Source organism: Epinephelus lanceolatus, chromosome 9, assembly GCF_041903045.1.
Source record: "Epinephelus lanceolatus isolate andai-2023 chromosome 9, ASM4190304v1, whole genome shotgun sequence".
In the NCBI taxonomy this organism is placed as follows: Eukaryota; Metazoa; Chordata; class Actinopteri; order Perciformes; family Serranidae; genus Epinephelus; species Epinephelus lanceolatus.
Window position 1 is genome coordinate 39870001 of NC_135742.1, and position 19420 is coordinate 39889420.

The window sequence follows — 19420 nt, forward strand, 5'->3', positions numbered from 1 at the left end:
CCCTGGAAAACACAAGTTATACAAATGCAAGTAAAGACTCCACATTGCAAAGCGAAAGCCACATAACAATAACATCAAGAAACGCCTCTGACTTCTCTGGGCCCGAGCTCATCTGAGATGAGGTGGAAAAGTGTGCCATGGTCTGATGAGTCCATATGTCAAATTATTGTTGGAAATCATAGATCATGAAGCATAATCTAGTACTAGCAAATATCGAGTCCTTGGTGGAGGTAACAATTCAAGTCTCTGTGGGAAACTGGAATGTATGTTAAAGGGCCAGTGTGTAATATTTGGCATGGTTTATTGTCAAATCTGAACCTGAATCTGAATATTCTACCCATTAATATGTTTATATAAGTGTATAATAGCTATAAAAAAATTCGTTTGGTTTTCGTAGCCTTATAATTATGCTTTTTACATATATATATATATATATATATATATAGATATAGATATATATAGATATATATATAGATATAGATATATATAGCAAGGGCCTTGCTTTAGAGAGGTCGCCATCTTGTACCGCCATGTATGTACGGCAGACCGAGCGGACAATCCAGCCAGCCAGAGAACACGTCTCGCGTGTATAAATAAACCAACGAAGACAGCAGAAGGAAGGAAGAAGGAGGAGGAAACAGCAGAGAGTGTTAGTAGTTCGTCGATAGAGAATAGTGGACGTTTTTTAAGTTATAACGTTTGCGAATGGACCACACTTACCACACAACAGGAGAGAATGAACCCGAACGTCATCTGCGAGGAAAAGAAGATGCAACTTCACTCCTTGTGATGCACTCTCTGCGGCGCTTTTCCTCCTGATGATATATCTCCCCAACGATGGCAGCAGTAGCACCGAATCCCATTCTGTGCAGCAAAATGGGAGCGAAGGATTCAGCCTCTCTTCTCGGCTGCTCAGTATCCAAGTTCCTCATCTGTATGCTCCAGCTCAAACAGGAATGGCTCTGGGTCTGTGTCCGCTACAAGAAACTCTTCAAAATCGCGTTCAAAGTCGTCCATTGCAGCTACTATAGTCCAGAGATATTGCTAGGCTAAATAAACAGCTGAGCTCTGTTTACAGGCTACGCTGTCAGTCAGTGTGCGGGCTGGAGATTGGTGGAGCAGAGAGGGGAGGGGGTGTCCGCTAGGTATCGTTTCGAGAATGTGTGTATGGAGTGTGTGTGTTACGCCAGAAGAGTCAGAGTTTGGGACGGAGTCTTTTACCCCCTGGAGTAGGGTTGGGTCGGTGATACCAATTCGGCTCGGTAATAAGTCTTGGACCGGGTTTTTTTTTTTTTTTTTTTTTGAGACCGACCGGACCGCATACTCGGGCAGAACGTACGCGGAGCAGACACCGCAGAGGACCGCCTGGTAAAAGTGGACGTCCGCAAGCCCTGTGCGCGCAAAGCACGACCGCGCGGACTCCGCTCCGTGCACCAGTGTTACACAAAAGACTGTTCGGCATGTATTTTTCACATCGCAGGGATTTTTCATGGACATTTTTACACGGAGCCCGCTCCGCTTATAGTACGCCTGAGTCTGTGAGCACCTGTGTCTGCCTCTTCGCCAAGCGCACAGCGAGCAGGAGAGAGAGGAGGGTGGGGGTGGGGCGGGGACTGAGCTAGGGGGGTGTGAGTGCACATGCGCCAAGGCCTCTACTGTAGCCTGGAGTTTGTTAAATAGTGACGGGGAGTCGATAATGGTGGACAGTTTAGTCTCAAAGAAATCAAAGAATGCCCCATTATGGCAACATTTTGGCTTTGAGCCAGATGAAGGAGGCAACCCTTGTTTCCACTGATTGAGTAAGTTGCAAAATTTATTTGTAAGGAATGAAAGAAACAATGTGTTACTGTCACTCTGTTGTCCTAAGGTTGTTTTTTATTTTAAATGAGTCAATTGCGCCCCCAAGTGGCGAAAATCTGGTATTACCAACTTGATGCGTTTTTTTTTTTTTTTTTTACAAAAACCAGACCGTTTTTTTTTTTTTTTTTTTTTTTTTTTTTTTTTCTTTTTTTCTCATACAGACCCAACCCTACCCTGGAGTGTTACCGGAGTTTTTGGAGTGCTCAAATAAACTGGCCTTTTTCCCGAACGCTCCTCTGGTCTCCTGCTCGTGAGGGATTCATTACAATATCGTAACATGGTTTAGATTTCTAAATAAACATTCACCTTGTCGCTAGATAGACCTACTCCTGAAAAACTCATGTCTGCGCAAGGCTTTTTGTCCCTACAAGGCCACCGTCATTTACCCGACGAGAAGGGTGAGCGAGTGAGCCCTGCAATCTAGAATTTGACCACTGATGTCACTGTTTTCAACGGTTTTCAACCCATTTTACACAGTGGCCCTTTAATACAGCTGTCTGTTAACTCTGTTTTTGTGGACACTGGATTTTTTTCAGGACCATCTGGTGTGTTTCCTGCCAGGGACTCTGGCTCTCGGTGCCCACCATGGCCTGCCCGCTGATCACATGGATTTGGCCAAACAACTGATGGAGACCTGCTACCAGATGTACGTCCAGATGGAGACAGGCCTCAGTCCAGAGATCGTCCACTTCAACATGCATCAGGGCAGCAACCGAGACATTGATGTAAAGGTAGGTAAAGACAGTTGTGCAAGAGTGGATACAGAGAGTATCTGGTCCTAATTATGCAGTCGTGTTCTTCAAATTCAGAATCTTTTACACACAAACTGTGTTACTCTGGATGAGGGCATTGCCTAAATGCCTGGGGAGTGAAGTCATAGTGACCCAAACAGGCTGTCGATCACTTCCAAAATTGCCTGAGGATGTTAGGGAAAATGTTCTGCAGTAGAAATACAGGAACATCAGCACAATGTGACAGTAAATAATTCTGCAAGGATTTTGAAAGAGTCAAAACTAAATTTTGTGTTCACCGTGATGATAGCTTGCAGACAGGCACAACCTCCTGCGACCAGAGACGGTGGAGAGTCTCTTCTACCTGTACAGGTTTACCAAGGACCACAAGTACCAGGAGTGGGGCTGGGAGATTCTCCGAAACTTTAACAAGTACACCAAGGTCAGTAAAATGAAAGCTGTATACCCTGATCTGTCTGAATCTAATTAACTCATTAAAGCTGGAGTGTGGAGCTTTTACAGTGTTAGCTACAGCTGCAAACAGCCAACATTGCAACCAACAAACAAACAGCTCCACCATGCACAGCCAGACACAAATGGTGGTTTATTCTTGTTTTGTTGGCTAGTGTAACATGACACAGACTATTTACTGGAGTTCAAAGCCCATCAGCACTCTGATCTCACACCACTTATAACAGCATTAGAAAAAATTTGCAAGCACCGCTGTTTTTGGTGTCCAGGTTTATAACGTTTTAAGGTAAATTTAATGAAATAATTTATGATCAGGTTCTCCTCTCGTTTCCTTTTAAATGTCTGATAGACCACCCATTAACCATTAGTCCCATTTTGTCTTGTCAGTGTAAAATTAAAAAACATACATTTCTTAATAGAAAAAAAAGTTTTACTATTTACATCTTCTCGTCTTCATCATGAAAAAAAAGGTTGACTAACATTTGTCATAGTTTTCATTAAAGAAACTAACACTGAAAATCACCTCTCTAGTGACAAACTTAGATACAAGATAGATACAGACACAAGTGGTTAGTATGTTCAGTGTCAGTAAACTAAAACTAAAACTAAATAACCATTTTCATGCCTCCGCGTTGGCAATAGCCATGGCCGGAGGCATTATGTTTTCGGTTGGTCCGTCCGTCTGTCCGTCCCATTCCCTTGAACGTGATATCTTAAGAACGCCTTGAGGAGATCTTTAAAATTAGCACAAATGTCCACTTAGACTCAATGATGAATTGATTAGTTTGTGATTGTCAAAGGTCAAGGTCTCTGTGACCTTGGTTTTTGACGGTCAGAGGTCAAGGTTACTGTGACCTTGTCTGTCTCATTCTTGTGAATGTGATATTTCAAGAACGCCCTGAGAGAATTTTTCCAAAGTTGGCACAACTGTTCACTTGGACTCGGCAGGGAACTGATTAGATTTTGGTGGTCAAAGATCAAGATCACTGTGACCTTGCATCTGTCTTTTTTTGTAAATGTGATATCTTAAGAACAGTTTGAGGGAATGTCTTCAAATTTGGCACAAGCACTCACTTATAATTTGACAGTCAAAGGTCAAAGCACTGTGACCTCACAAAAGATGTTTCTGGCCATAACCCAGGAATTCATACGCTAATTATGACAAAATTTAATTCTAGTTATGTTCTAAAATACAGTGACTGGATGTATGAATGTGGACAAATCCCTGTGCGTTTCCCCTCAGGTTCCCTCTGGCGGCTACACCTCCATCAATAACGTGCGGGACCCAGAGTACCCAAGCCCTCGGGACAAGATGGAGAGCTTCTTCCTGGGAGAGACCCTGAAATATCTGTACCTGCTCTTCTCAGACGACCACAACCTCATTAGCCTAGACCAGTATGTCTTCAACACTGAAGCTCACCCTTTGCCTATATGGCCTTCCACTGCGTGACACACACACGGGACCTCAAATGGCAGGTAAAACTGCACGTATAAACACAACAAACATCTCAGGGTTGGTCTAACACCAAGATAATTCCGTCGTCCTCTGTCTCTGTGAGTGATTGTTGCCCAACAACAACCCTGAACACAGGCCACAGATGGAGAAAGCCTCCTTTTTACTGATTGAATCATTTGTTTGCTATGTGCTGTTAGCCATGGAAAAATGACAAGAGCCTGGTTCAGTTTGTGGCCTTGTTTATTTATTTGATTGGTGGTTTTTGTGGCATGAACTTCTGGTGATGGTAGTTTATGCTGGAGAAGCAGAGGAAGGTTCCTGCCCTCCTGACCACTCATCAGAATTCAACCTGATATTGACTTGAATCAAAGATGTCTTAATCACATGTTAAGGGATGAGGGGGAGTGTCGGGTTGGACTGATACAAGTGTTTCAAAGCTGATGTTTTCAGTGTAAAGCTACTCATAGCTTATGTTTAGCTTACAGCTGTGCACATTCTAACAAGGATGACCATTTTTATGTCAGAAAATCAAATCCCAAACTTTCAATTTTTTTTTATCCCTGCATTGCATCCTTACACAGTGGAATGGTTTGTTCAACGGCTTCTGAGCCATCATTAAACAAAGCCGGTATCTGCTGTGGTGGCCTGAGCCCAGACCTGGGAGTGACAGCAGGCTGGTAGCCTCTGTAGCAAAAACAGCAGCCAGCAGCTGTCTGAACTGAAACCAATCCTGCCTGCTGCAACAACAACCTGACCGCTCAGCTGATTTGTTTTTAGATGGGTGTGACTCTTGCAGGGATGTGAGGGAAAAGCTTACTGGTCATCACACTATCTGTAATATAGTCATTAAGTGCTTTGTCTAGAATGTTCTCAGATGCCCTCCCTCCTCTGCTTGAAAACAGGAAATAAAGCCAAAGCCTCCTGACAGGCCTTGAGCGTACCCTCAGTCCATGGATTTACTGTCCCATGCTGCATTCCAGTCATACAGGAAATGTGACTTAACTTCATGAAAATCCGACACGTAATCAGGTCAAGTACTAAACATTGGAAAGCCCTGAACACATCGCCACCAGGTGCGTGAAAGCACCCAACCCTATTATTTTCTTTGTACAACCCCATGCTTGTGATGCACCACCCCACAATACTTCACAGCACTGTCCTATTTCCAGCTTCGCTATCCCTGAAAAACATGTTTTCTTTGCCCACTCACTCTCTGCTTGTACATTCCAGTTCCCACAGCAGCTCCACCTTAACTCTCCTCACCTCTTGCTGCTATCTTTCGTGCGTGTCAAAAAATGGATGAGGAGAGACAAGTTGTTGAAGTCGAGGAAATATCCTCTGAGCTATACGATATATATATATATATGCATGTATGTATGTATGTGTATATATATATGTGTGTGTGTGTCTGTGTGTATATATACATATATCTTGTTGCATTGATTCAATTCAGGCTTTAACATTGTTAAATAAATCTATATCTAATCATTGTGATGCATTAATTTCGGCAGTGACATGACAGTGAACCCTGACCCATTTCACACCTGCTGAGCAGAGCTATTATTCATGAACACAACATGGTGGCCACGTGCTTTAAAGGAAATAACAAAACTGAATCTGTGATGTAATCAACAAGGAAAAAACAAAGTTGTGTGAAATGACACGTTAATGATAAACTGTTACAGCCCTACAGAAAACTGGTGTGGCATGTACGAGGTTTCAACCCTCCAATTTTTCCTTCGTTGATTTCCATACGACATGAATGCAGCATGACTTTGCTCAGGACTGACTTTGGTCCGATTCCACTTGTTGCCAAGCAGCAGATGTACTTATGAACTGTGAAGCTTTTGTTTTGTGAGGACCACAATGGGTTCTTGGCTTCTGTTATTCTAATTATATTATTATAATTATGATTTGTATTGTGCTGAGCAGCTGCTCTTTTTACTGAATGTTCCTTTTGTCATGTCCCTGTTTTTCAAGTGCGAGAAATGAATTGTGAGATTTAAAATATAAATTTAGCATAATATATTGATTTGTAGTGTATACTGAAAGGTAACTGCAGCTTTCTTATCACAGTGAGCTCTCCCTGTGCTTTTTGTTTAGTTTATGTAGTTGTAGCAGCTTCAGAGAAGCCTGCAGTCATTCCTGTAAATATTACCAGTTTACACCACAGCTCTACTTCTGTTGATTTCAAGGACTATATGAATTTGTATTGAGACCAAACTCATCTTGTATATTCTATGTATGTTTTTCTTGCTGTTTTATGTCACGTGTGCCTTTAATGTTGCTCCAGACAACATTCAGAAGACAACTGTTAATATCCATTCCTTTCCATTCAAGCTATTTCTTAATGTGCGTACATTGCTGGTTTGCTACAGTGTATGGTCGATGTGATCACTGCAGATTTGACTATTTTTACAACAGAACAATAAAATAAGGATTTCTATTTTTCCAGCAGTTCCCTGAAAGCAATCAGGTTTACATAATTCTAATCTGTACCAGAGTGTGTACTTAAATCCTGCCTGCAGAGGCTGTGAGTGTCCCTGGATGTATTTCAGCATAATTCCTGAGCCAAAGATATGCTGAAAATATAACCAACTCCGCTGTTTGATATTGTTTGGGGTTGTAAACATCAAAAAGCCATTTCTCCAAAGCCACCTCGTTCAGGAAAAACTAACAAAGGAGATATATTCAGTGCTTTTGATAAAAATTTCACCAGTGTGGGTTTTGAGGACTGATGCTAATTATTTTTTGAAGTCACTGAGTCACTTCTATTTTAGTCACAGCCACAAAGCAGACTGCTTTTAACAGGAACCTGCACACAGCTGTCACAATACAGAAATGTCATTATCTGGGGAGTTTTTGTTTTTTATTTGAAACACACTAAATGTGTTGTCACCTGGTGTATAATAAATGCTGGATCGGCTTTAATTTTGTAAAAATGCAGAAATTAAAGATTTTATTGAACAGAAACAGAAAATTTGTGTCAATCATTGACTAATTAAAACAAAGCAGGTCTTCACTGATCAAGGCATGGTGGTATCTCTGGTTTACGGGTTTTCTTGCTGTCCTAAAAAACACATACAGTAACAGAACACACACACATTCTCATTGACGGATGAATTGGTGTTGGTTATTAGTATTATTGTGGAGTATTTATTATTAATACAGTCCATGTGATGCTCGTTTTGTTTGTATTTCACCATACATAAATTCTAGTTGAAAAAATGTAGTGCCAAAGGAAAGGGCTCTCTGATAGCCAATTAAGCTGCAAAAATATTGTCAATTAAGTGTCCACTTAGACTAATGTAGACTTTTATTAGGTGGCTAAAATACATTTTGCTGCCAACCCCTGTCCACAGTAGTACATTGCTGAGCTTCTGTGTCAGGACTCCCGTCTGCTTCTCCAAACGTCGGGGCACCCTGACCACCATCTGCTGTAGGTAATACATTAGTACCTCATACAACCCCCCTTCAAAAAAAATTCAAACTATCCCTTTAAGTTCACTCAGTTTCAGCTCCTCTGCAGAGAGTGAACATGAGATATTACATACCAACTGATTACAGTTAATATGCAACATGGAGTTGGGTCATAATGTGGAGTCACAGACTGAAATGATCTGAATTATGCTACAGTGGTCTTTGATATCCCTCATGATTTCACAGAAAATAACAGTTCAACATCATTCCAGTCCTGACACACACTCTGAACTTGTGCTTTAAGGTGTCCGTCTTAATCTGGTCCGCTCCATCTTCACCCACTGTGCGATGAGGTCAGCCTCTGTCTTCCTGGCAGTGATGACTGACACTGGATCAGCATCATTAGATCCTCTGCATAAAACAACAGATACATGTCAGACTAGATTTTGCTCTGAGTTAAAAGAAAAAGTCACTGATGTGTCTCCAGAGGCTGACTGCCTGCTGTACCTCAGATCCAGATGATGGGCTCCGCCAGAGATGTTGATAGCTATCAACGATGAGCTCAAGGATTTGCGCACCTAAAAAGCAGAGAGCTGATTGACTCAGACTGAAAGCAGTGACTTCACAGTTCACTGAAGGGTGCTCACTTGGTTTAATCTCTTACCCCTCCATTTGCCCATGGGTCCAGATCTCCATTGGAGAAAATAATGTTGCTAGCTGTAGAGAGGGCTGAACACAAGGGGACAGCTCATTAAATATTAGAAAATTAAAAAAACAATGGTAGAGATACGGTGTGTGGGAATACTCAGGAACCAAGTTTCATTCCAAGTCAAAGTCAATCTGTCTGTCTACCATGATTAAACTTCAGGATTCCATTTTCCATGGCTTTTCACAGCTAATCCAAGTGCCTCCATGACCTAAACTGTTATTTACTGGTTTGTTTTCAACTGGGCTGAACACTCCAGTTTCCACAGCATTTCACAGGCAACGTCTGTATTTTCCAACCTGGACCCTATTTTCCCACGCTTGTGTCTCTGAGTTACTAACAACAACAACAATTTTTGAAATGTGTCCAGTACTGAGTGAGACTACTGCATCCAAACAGACTGTAATGTATTCTGTCTGTGTTTTATTGTCATTTCAAAGCAAGTTTTACTGTGTTGTCGATCCCACTCATTTGTTCTTTATATAAAAATAAAAAAATTAAAGCGTCTGAGCTCTGCTGAGTAAAGCCACAGAGCAGCCTCATTAACTCAGCCTGTCCCACTGAGCTCTAATAAACACGCAAATGCTGCATCCGGTCTAAATGGGATAAACAGAGCACTGTGGCAGTTATCAGTAAATACTACATGTGTAACTATAGGGACAGATCCAATGTATTCCACCTCTATATGACATTTCAATGTGACGTGTATGTTAGTATGAAGTGCTCACCGTCGCCCCAGAACTGGGTTTTAAGCCAGTCTGGTCGTGGAACTACAGCCCAGCGTTTGGAGCAGTAAAGCTCACGGTCTCTCTGAGTGAAGGCCATGGGAGGAAACATGTCCGTCAGATTGTTGCTCTCATAGCACAGATTGATCTCTGTGCACGCCTGCAACCACAACAGAAGCAGGGGAAGTGTTAGTATGATAAACAGTTTGAAGAGGAATAGGATGTTTCTGTTTTCTTAATGAAATTCTGTACATAAAAAATGGAGACAAAAATAATCTGAATTTTAACATTTTTCAGACATACTGATACTGCATATTAATATATTGGCATTTTTACACCACAAGCAGTGTGTAGAAAATGTTGAACGTACTTAACCACTACATGTCTGCCTGTATTTGTACCAGGACTATAGTGGAACTAGTATCAAAAAAATACAGGTGGGCCAGTGTTTTATATCAGTGGTTCCCAACTGGTGGATTGCAGGTCCATTCTGAATGGGTCACAAGTGACTTGCCAGTGTGTCAAGTTTGTGAACTAGAATTATCACCATGCAGCTGTATGCTTCCATGAGTCAAGTTTCTCTTACAGTTTACATCCATGTCTGTGAAAACATGGATTTCTCACACTCACTGTCCCCCTGACAGCACAGAAGATCTATACAATCAGCACAGTTTCAAGGTGGACACCCAAGATTAGTGTCACCAATTAAACTATTTGACCAAAATGTCTCCCCTTCTGTTCCTGAGATATGACACTGAATAATGGTCAGAAAAGTGTTTAATGCAGAGCATTGTGATGTGACAGTGAAGCTGACCTCTGACCTTTTGGATATAAAATGTCATCACTCCATGACTTTATTCAATTGAACATCTGTGTGAAGTTTTGTCATAATTAGTGTGTGAATTATTGAATTATGACCAAAAACATATTTTGTGAAGTCACAGTGACCTCGACTGTTGACCACAACATTGTATTCAGTTTATTCTTTAGTCCAAGTGGACATTTGCGTCCAATTTAAAGAAATTCCTTCAAGGTGTTCTTGAGATATCACGTCCATGAGAATGAGGCAGACAAGGTCACAGTGACCTTGACCTTTTACCTGTGATCACCAAAAACAAATCATTAATCATTGAGTCCAAGTGGACATTTGTGCCAAATTTGAAGAAATTCCCTTGGGGTGTTCTTGAGATATTGTGTTCGCAAGGATTGGATGGAACAACGGATGGACACGTATACAGTACGCAACCCGAAAACATGATGCCTCCAGCTGTGGCCATCGCTGGCATGGAGGCAAAAAAAAAAAAAACACACTTTATTTTGAAGTAGTAGTGAATTTCTGGCACAAAGCTTTTATTCTGAAGTGCCATTTCCTGCTGTAGAGTGAATGACCAATGGACAGCTACTTGACAGAGACAGCAAACGAGTTTGATGACATGGTCAAATGCAAGTATGATGCTGAATATAATAAACTGTGGGGACCTTGAACTAATGGCTACGGAGAAATCTGCACCCTGTGGCTGCAGCAGTTGGAAACCACTGCTTTATATTACCATAAGCTTTCAGTGCATCCATCCCTACACCAAATATTACTGGAGTCACTTCCAACTCTACATAAAGAGCTGACTGATACCAACCTGTAATGAGTCTATGCTCACATTTTGATCAGACTACATACAAATACTGGTGATTGTTGGGAGTACCTGATAGTCCCAGGCCATGCTGTTGAAACCCAGTCCACAGCCAGTGGGATCAGCACACTCCAAATACAGACTGTACAGGTCAAAACAGGTCAGAATCCCAGTAGCGTTGTACAGAATCCCTGCAGGACAGGATTGTGTCAGTTAAACACTGACAGGAGTTAGAGACTGAAATGTCTGTTTGATTTGTCTGTTAGATCCAGGTAGATACTGTACATATCAAGTTTAAAACAAGAGACTTTTCTCTCATGACTTCCATTATTATTTCTTTTTATGGTCAAAGAGATTCTGGATTCTTTCCCAGAAGGTACTCTGTGATCTTGAAGGAGATAGCAGACAGACACACATTAACTCAAAATGAAACACTTCCCGGTCGCTCCACCAGGAAGAAACCAGGAAAAATCAGGCAGAGCACACCAGCTTCTCATAGCCAAAAAAAGAATAACATATATTTTTTAGAACCACTGGTAGCAATTGTATACTCAAAGAGCAGAAGCATTTGCAGCCAAGTTTAATGTTGAATAAATAATATAAAGCTGACCACTGCCCTCTAGTGGCTCTTGACATGAAATATACCTGATGGCCAACTGGAGAGCTTTATTCCAAACTCTACCTTTGTATCTAAAATATCTACAATCCAGTGTGAAACAACGCGGCATGGTTTTAAATTTCAGTCATCTGTTAGAGAGATGAACAATGATGTAGTAATGATCATTTTGTACAAGCACTTTCTTCAGGAGATGCACACGCAGTTCTGAGCTGCTTTTAGATCCAGTGTACAGTTGGTTTACCTGCAGTGTCCCTGAGGTTGGTGAGCAGGTCTGGTCCACTCAACATAGTTTCACAGGCCACCTGGAAAAAAAAAAATCAGCTTCAGTCTATCCAGAAAAGATTTAACTTCTTACTCATTTCACTCTTGTCATTTCTGGGCATATTACTAATATTTATATTCATGTTATATATATTTATATTTCATGTCTAATATGTATAAAAGTATGTATGAACATTTTGTGTGTACACCCCGTAGACTTGTCATTCATATAGTTTCACATCCTGTTGTTCCTTTAAAACAGATTTCAAAGTTTGAAGGACATCATCAAGTTTGATGAGTAAAGCCTTTTTTTATTTTCATTATTTGTTAATTTTTTGTTAAATTTTCAAAATATAAATCAGCAAGCAACGTATTCAGACAGACTCCCATACACAAATATCAAAGCCAGCTGTCCCATATATACAGTAGCATGCAAAAGTTTGGGCACCCCTGGTCAAAATTTACTGTGAGTAGCTCAGCAGTGATAGATTAACTGTTTAATAGTTGGACAGCTGTTCTGTTTATAAAACTCTGCACCCTTTTTTCTCTAAACATACCTTTGCTCACTGTGTCCAAAAAGTTCTATTTTAAATTCATCAGTCCACAGGACTTGTTTCTAAAAAGCATCAGGCTTGTTCAGATGTTCCTTTGCAAACTTCTGACACTGAATTTTGTGGTGAGGACCCAGGAAAGGTTTCCTTCTGATGATTCTTCCATGAAGGTCATATTTGTACAGGTGTCACTGCACAGTAGAGCAAGTCATCACCACTCTGATAAATCTTTCTGCAGGTCTTTTGCAGTCAAACAGGGGTTTTGATTTGCCTTTTTAACAATCCTACAAGCAGCTCTCTCAGAAAGTTTTCTTGGTCTTCCAGACCTCAACTTGACCTCCATAGTTCCTGTAAAGTGCCATTTCTTAATTACGATCTGAGGAAACAGCTACCTGAAAACACTTTGCTATCTTCTTATAGCCTTCTCCTGCTTTGTGGGCATCAGTTATTTTAGTTTTCAGAGTGCTAGGCAGCTGTTTAGAGGAGCCCATGGCTGCTGATTGTTGGGACAAGGTTTCAGGAGTCAGAGTATCAATAAAGCTTTGAATTTTGCATCATTTGGCCTTTCCTAACAATGATTGTGAACAAGCCAGAGTCCTAACAAGCTAATGATGGTCTGAGTCCCTGGTAAAAGTCTGAGATTTCTTGGGGTACCCCACTGGACGTCCACAGCTGTTGTTAAACAGATTTGTTGGCACACTGAACAACTTGGGATGGCTGAATATAGTTTCTGTTCTGTTGTCTGATGATAATTTCAGTATAAGTCATGTTGCTCACTCATAAGGAGCACTATCGACTTCTGATGTGCAGTTACCTTGACAGGGTTTGCAGGCATGTTGCCCATGAAGTGAGTGCTGTATGGATAATCCAGCATGGCGATACAAGTGAAGGCATTCCTCAGCAGGCCATTGAGCTGGTGGATGTCCTGAGCAGATGATGGAGCCTTACACAGGGAGAACTCTGACTGGATGCGACTGTAATCTGGTTAACATCAACAGTAGTGGGTTTGCATTCATCATTCAGTTACTACATCTCCATGATGACCTCGAGCAGCACCCTCAAAGTCAGAATAAGATCTCAACATCATTTGACAAAAATCACTTTTTTTGTTTTTTCTCAGTTGGATTAAAACAAATTGAGGTGTCATTGCTGCCTTAGTGAGGCGGTACACTCCAGTTTTTCTTTTTATGGTACATAATGATATGTAAATAAAATTGAGGCCATCTTCTCTTCAGAGAGAACATTATAACACACATTTACCTTGTCGTTCTGCCATTTCTTTCAGCTGATGGAACGCTCCTCTCACAGCTTCTCTGCATTCAGTGGCAACACTTTCAAAATCCTTTGAAAGAGTAACAAAGGTCATTATCCAACCTGCACTCCTGTATGTAAATTTACACATTACTTACAACTGTGTGTCCAAAACAGCTCTAACAATTTTTTGGAACTACTTAGGTTAGGCTTAGGTGGACTGAGGTTGTTTGTCTGTGGGCGACAACAAAAAGGAGCATCCAGAGACTTACAGCTGTGACGTCTCTGAAAAACTGCCTCGAGTCTCCCAGCCCAGCAGTGGACAGTATGGGCGCACTGGCAGCCAGAGCTCCAGCCACAATATTTGGATACTTGAGTCTCATGTAGACTGACAGCATTCCACCATAACTGCGGGAAGAGAGGAGACAGCCCAAGAGGAGACAAGATGACACACAATACTGAAAATGGGTATCTTTGGTTTTAGAATGTATCTTGTGTCATGAACTGAGCAAAAACTATGATCTGATATCTGAAAGAAAAGGGAAACTTGTTACTGAGCCTTATCAAACTTCACAGAAGCACAAGTACAAAAAGGCTCAGATCACACTCTGAAACCTGACACTGCAGCTCTCACATAACATTCAACCTGGATGTTTTTGCTGGATAATAGTACATTAAATATTTCAGAACAGCTGCAGTTTCAAGTTTGGCTTTGAGGATTTCTGTGAAATGTTTGTGAAGGATCACATGTGACCTGATCCAGTGTTGCACTATGATGTGTTTAAAATCGACAGGTGATTAAGGTGAGTGTGTAGAAATTACTGCTGAAATGATTAGTCAGTTAAACAATTGATTAACAGAAAATCAATGATTGTGAAAATACCAAAAAGCTGTCTGGTTCCAGCTTTTTAAATGTGATTATTTGCCATTTTTACATTCTTATGCACAATATTGGAGTTTTTGCCTACATTCAATATGCCCATATGCCTTTATATCTCCTATCTCCTTTTTCCCCACCTAATTTCAGTCATTTTCAAGTCTCCTCTTTAGAGGAATTAACATCATACAGTATAATGCATGCATACTCTTATCATGATGGCCCTCCAGCAGATGGAGACATGAAAAAGAATGATTTTCAGTGTATGTTATATTCATTCATTGTCCATTGTCAGTCATGGCCCATATATCTGGACTACTTATTAAAAAACATTCACTTGGGCTCTGGAACTTTTGACTCCTTTCTGACATTTTATTAAATGACTGATTGAGGAAATGATAAGCTGCTTCATCAGAACAGAAAATGATCAGGAGTGGCAGCGCTAGTAGAAACTTTTTTCAGATAATAACTACCTGCACAAAAGGCAAAGGCAGTCTCTATTAAGCATAGTCAAATAAGGTCTATCACATGGTGTCCAAAACTGCACACCAGCTGCCAGTTTATTAGGTACAGCTTCTGTGGCTAAAATGTTTTCCCTTTTTGGGAGGGCAATTCAGTCAAACATTTATGGCTTTTCTAAGTAGCTTTTACAGCCAACTGTAAAAGTCTATGATACTGGTGAAGCCTTTATTAGGGTCATCTCTGCAGGCCACAAGCCAAAAAGTGTTTTGTATACTGGAAGTGTTGCTGGAGTTGTGCCAGTGAACCCTGCTTTGCTTCTATATAGTCTGTTACTACAACTCAACATGACAGCAGCTGACAGGGCACTGCATGCTTCTACTGACTCTCTGTCACAGACAACGCTTCTAACATGGGTGTTGTCACTCAATTAGTGGGATACCTGCATGTGAAGCCTTTCACCCTAAAATGTACACACATGTATTATTATATACAAGTGAGACTTCTGAATAAAAGTTACTGTCGGAAGTGAAATTCAGCTGGTCCTCTGTAAGAATGCTCCTTTGTCCCTTATTTTTGGGAACAAATGATCAAACATATTAGAGAGGGGCTGAATGACTGAATTTTTATTAGGAGACATGTCTCTGCGTCAACCAGGTATATCCAAACAGGATTTTGGACTTGCACTGGCAGGCTTTACTGCCACCTGCTTTTTTGAACCTCTGATACATAAAGAAAACATTTCTGCAAATTCTTCGGTAAGATTGTGCTGGCCCATTTTGTCCCATTTAAACTGTATTTTTCTTGTCCTCTTTCATGTTTATTGTTGTCTCATTTTATATGAACATGCTACTTTTATGTGCCTATGTTAGTTTTATTGACATTATTATTACTGTGCATTACGGCATTTGTCTGTTTTTGAAAGTTAATTTAAAAAAGTATAACGAAATACAGAATCATCTTACATTTCACTCAACACCTCGGTGATTGGATTGCACTGGTTTTAGCTACAGCAGATGGACCTAATAAACTGGACACTGAGTGTGTCAAGCATCAAAAGATTACAGCATAATTTCCTCTTTTGCATCTTCTGCTTAAATTCAATAGTGCGCAATGGCCGAAAAAGAATAGAAGCAGAGCTTTTAGTTTCCTAATACATTAATGTCTTACTGTTAGCCAGTTGTGTTATTTTTTTTTAATATTTTATACTTAACTGTTAACAAGTTTTATATTTAGTTTTGTTTTATATTAGCTATAAAATGTAATTTAGGTTTGCTATACATTTGCTTACCTGCTATACTTTTTTAGTCCTTGTATATTGCACACTTTGTATCTGCACTCTTCTAACTTTGTATTGCAACCTCTGAACAGCAATGTCCCTCGGGATAAAGATCTGTCTTATCTTATCTTATGACTTAGGCATGAAGTTCGATGCCAAATTAGTGGTGGAGATATGAAACCTGCAAATTTGCAAATTAAGTTAAGTAATTTTATCACTTATTAAAGAGACTATATTTTCAAGGGCACACAAAAGTTACATATTCAAGCTTCAAGCAAACAACCAGTGTCAGACCTATCACTTATATAAGGAATAAAAACCTCCGAGGAGCTCGACGAGTCACACAGGTGGACGACACTGAGAGCAGTGTCTTTCAGGTGGATCTTACCTGCCACCAAACACGATGACGGGACAGTCTGTTGCTGCCAGCTGCTGTTTCAGCTCAGTGATCATGACAGCATAGTCAGCGAGGGCTTGCTCCACTGTCAGTAGGCCGATCTGAGGAATGCTGAAGGAGTCTTTGCCGAACGGCAGAGATTTGCCATAGTACCTCTGGAAACAAGGAGAGGAGGACCATGGTAGTCACGCAAGATAAGACACTCAAATAAAACGATAAAAATTTCCATTACCATTCACAGTAAATAACACAAATAACACTCCCTTTAAAAAATGCAGAGCACAGATATCACGTTCATGTTAAATCACACTGTCACAAAATGATTTGTCTCTTATTCAAACTTGTCAGATTCAAGCTTTCTTCACACATAATTCCAGCTAGTTGGCATACATGGAGGGAGACACAGAACGCAGGGAGAAAATCACGAAATGTATGTGATGGTAAACAAAACGTTGTCACACATGGGTGCATACTGGAGCTACGCTGCATCAACATCCACACACACACACACAAAACATGTTGTTATATTACATTTAGTGGCACACAAAATTCCTTGACTTTTCTAGGCCTGGAAAATGAGACTATGAAAATCTGTGACTTATTTTCAGCAAATCTCATCTGCGGTGCTAAACCAACAATGAATGTATGTATTAACAAGTATAATGTGTGATGATGCATCTGATACATTTTCTGTGCCATAAAGAAATTTGTTGTGTAAATGCAGCTGTACAAGAACTTTGACTAGATAAATACAAACTTGTAAATTGGTTTGCATCAGCAATTATCTTACCACAGAATAGGTTAACAAGATTACAAATCTGGCCAAACATTTGATGTCAGCTTTCAGTTCTTACAGGCTTCAGTGCTGCACACGTATTTTAGTTGGCAGGCTCCTGAAAAAGCAATGAGGTTTGATACCAAGCCATATGTTTCAATATCTGCAGAGCCCAGCTTACTGAAGACCCTCTTTTCCTCTCTAATACTGCATTTACATCACTCATGTAATAAATGATGAAACTGCTTGCAGTGTGTCCTTTTTGTTAAATTCATAATCCTGTATTACATTCACACTCAGCCTCCGATCAAACCTCTTTTTCCTGAGGTTTTATTTTTCGACTGTTTTCTTGTTTTTTTTATTATCTCCCCTATTTTTCCACACAGTATCATTGGGATGCTTGATATATCCCTGTGAGAAAGTAAAGAAAAATATAAATTGTAATGTATATTTAAATACATATTAAGGCCACTATTGTAAACTTAAACCAGGAACAGAGATTCCCTACAACACGCACAATTATCTGTTAGTTTCACAGATACACCGGCTGACCAGATTGCAAAGTGTCTTGACAGTGGAAACCAAACTGCCTGGTTAAAAAAAGAAAACTTGTGGTTGGAAGTTTGTGGAAGTGCAGTTAAAATCAGCTGATCTTATGAGTCAAACGTTAACCATTCATTTCCAATTTTCCTTTTTCACATGATCTGCAAATTCTTTTCAGCCATAACTGTACTCATGCTGACTGTACTTGACTGTGCTCTGTCATGATTTGTATCAGTGTTTTCTTACATGTTCAGCAAATATGACCAAGGCGCTCTGCTGAGCAGCCAGCTCTGTGATGAAGCCAGAGTTGAGTGCAAACTCCCAGATGTCTCCCTCATTGCCAGTGTAGAAGAAAACAGGACCATAGCCTTTCTTCCAGTACTTATCTTAAAGGAGAGAAATCACAGTCACTCAGTCATTGAGCACACAGCCCCATAGTTACATGTGAAACAGGAAGCTGGTTTCACCTGTGATCAGGTAACGCTGATTAAATGTTCCATTCCCCATGCTGTTAAAGTTGAAGTGATCCACAGTCTGGCTGAAGTACTTCTCTGTGAACTGCGGCTCCGTCTTGAATCCATGTTGTTTTCTTGACTATTAAAAGGTGTTATAATGGATTACTGCATATTATACTGAATTATTCTGTCATTCGTAAAGATATAAATGACGTACAAGACTGAAACACACCAGAACTTTACAAGGGAAATGCAAGAATCTCATATGACATTGCTGCTTTAAGTCGTGTTCCTTTAGGGGACGTTTCCTCAGTAAAGTCAAACAAAACTCTATGAAATAAACTGTAAATTATCAGTGCTCTATTATCAGAAAACCATAAAGTGATAGAATGTAGCCTACTTCTGGACCTGTGTTTAAAACTCTCGGACTCGGCTGACACAACAACGAACACACCGTTAAACAAGATGTTTGTGCCCACTCAGATACACGACACATCCTAACAAACTTTACTTAAATTAACATAAACTAAAGTTAGTGCTGTGTTTGTCACATTTCTGCAACAACGAGCAGAGGCACAGGCACGAGACTATGGACTTCCCCTAAAGCGGAACTGAGGTTTCAGGAAAAACAACAAACACTGAAAAGTAAAATACCTGAGAATAACTGTACGGCAGGCCAAACACTTCGACACTAAACAGGGTTAGTGTTACCGTGAAAAAAGCAAACATGTTACTCATATTCCAGGGATAACGCTGCAAACAGCTACGGCACAGTGAGACCAATAACACTGCGCATGCGCAAGCCGCATGTGTCACATGACTCTTCTGTTATGATCTATGCTGCGTTTAAGTGCGTCTCGTAAGATCTACAATTCTTTCTTCAGTATGCTAAGCTACTAAGCAGCTGAAATAATGCAACTTAAAAGAGAACATGAAGAAATTCTAAGTATTATTAT

The 19420-nt window shown here is 40.4% G+C and overlaps 2 protein-coding genes across 4 annotated transcripts in view; one reads left to right on the plus strand and one right to left on the minus strand.

Moving 5' to 3' along the window:
• The window catches only part of man1b1b (mannosidase, alpha, class 1B, member 1b), a 26006-nt gene extending 18508 nt beyond the window's left edge, over positions 1–7498 (plus strand). Inside the window, exons 12-15 of one of the 2 annotated variants that reach the window (XM_033618508.2) lie at positions 2397–2591; positions 2902–3033; positions 4306–4538; positions 5421–7498. In XM_033618508.2, the coding sequence (XP_033474399.1) occupies positions 2397–2591; positions 2902–3033; positions 4306–4512 (534 nt within the window). In that variant the 3' untranslated portion in view covers positions 4513–4538; positions 5421–7498. Of the gene's footprint in view, positions 1–2396; positions 2592–2901; positions 3034–4305 lie in introns of both variants that reach the window. The other variant, XM_033618506.2, reaches the window with a different exon arrangement.
• Positions 7444–19266, minus strand: dpp7 (dipeptidyl-peptidase 7). Of its 2 annotated transcripts, XM_033620477.2 has the most exons (14): positions 19119–19266; positions 18477–18603; positions 18256–18395; positions 16683–16846; positions 13952–14087; positions 13689–13770; positions 13243–13409; positions 11858–11918; positions 11070–11188; positions 9373–9529; positions 8603–8667; positions 8446–8516; positions 8224–8349; positions 7444–7588 (listed from the first exon to the last, which is right to left on the minus strand). In XM_033620477.2, the coding sequence occupies exons 1-13, from the start codon at positions 19200–19202 to the stop codon at positions 8238–8240; spliced, it is 1485 nt and encodes a 494-aa protein (XP_033476368.1). In that variant the 5' UTR covers positions 19203–19266; the 3' UTR covers positions 7444–7588; positions 8224–8237. The 2 variants fall into 2 exon arrangements, with proteins under 2 accessions (XP_033476368.1, XP_033476366.1); XM_033620475.2 differs by having other exon boundaries at positions 7444–8349; positions 19119–19256.
• Between the last annotated feature and the right edge of the window lie 154 nt (positions 19267–19420).

Coding starts and splice junctions, on each gene's coding strand:
- dpp7 (XM_033620477.2), bottom strand. CDS start 19,202: ATGAGTAACATGTTTGCTTTTTTCACGGTAACACTAACCCTGTTTAGT. Junction 14,088..16,682: donor GTCATCGTGTTTGGTGGCAG/GTAAGATCCACC, acceptor CTCTTCCCGCAG/TTATGGTGGAATGCTGTCAG. Junction 8,517..8,602: donor ACCCATGGGCAAATGGAGGG/GTAAGAGATTAA, acceptor TCTGCTTTTTAG/GTGCGCAAATCCTTGAGCTC.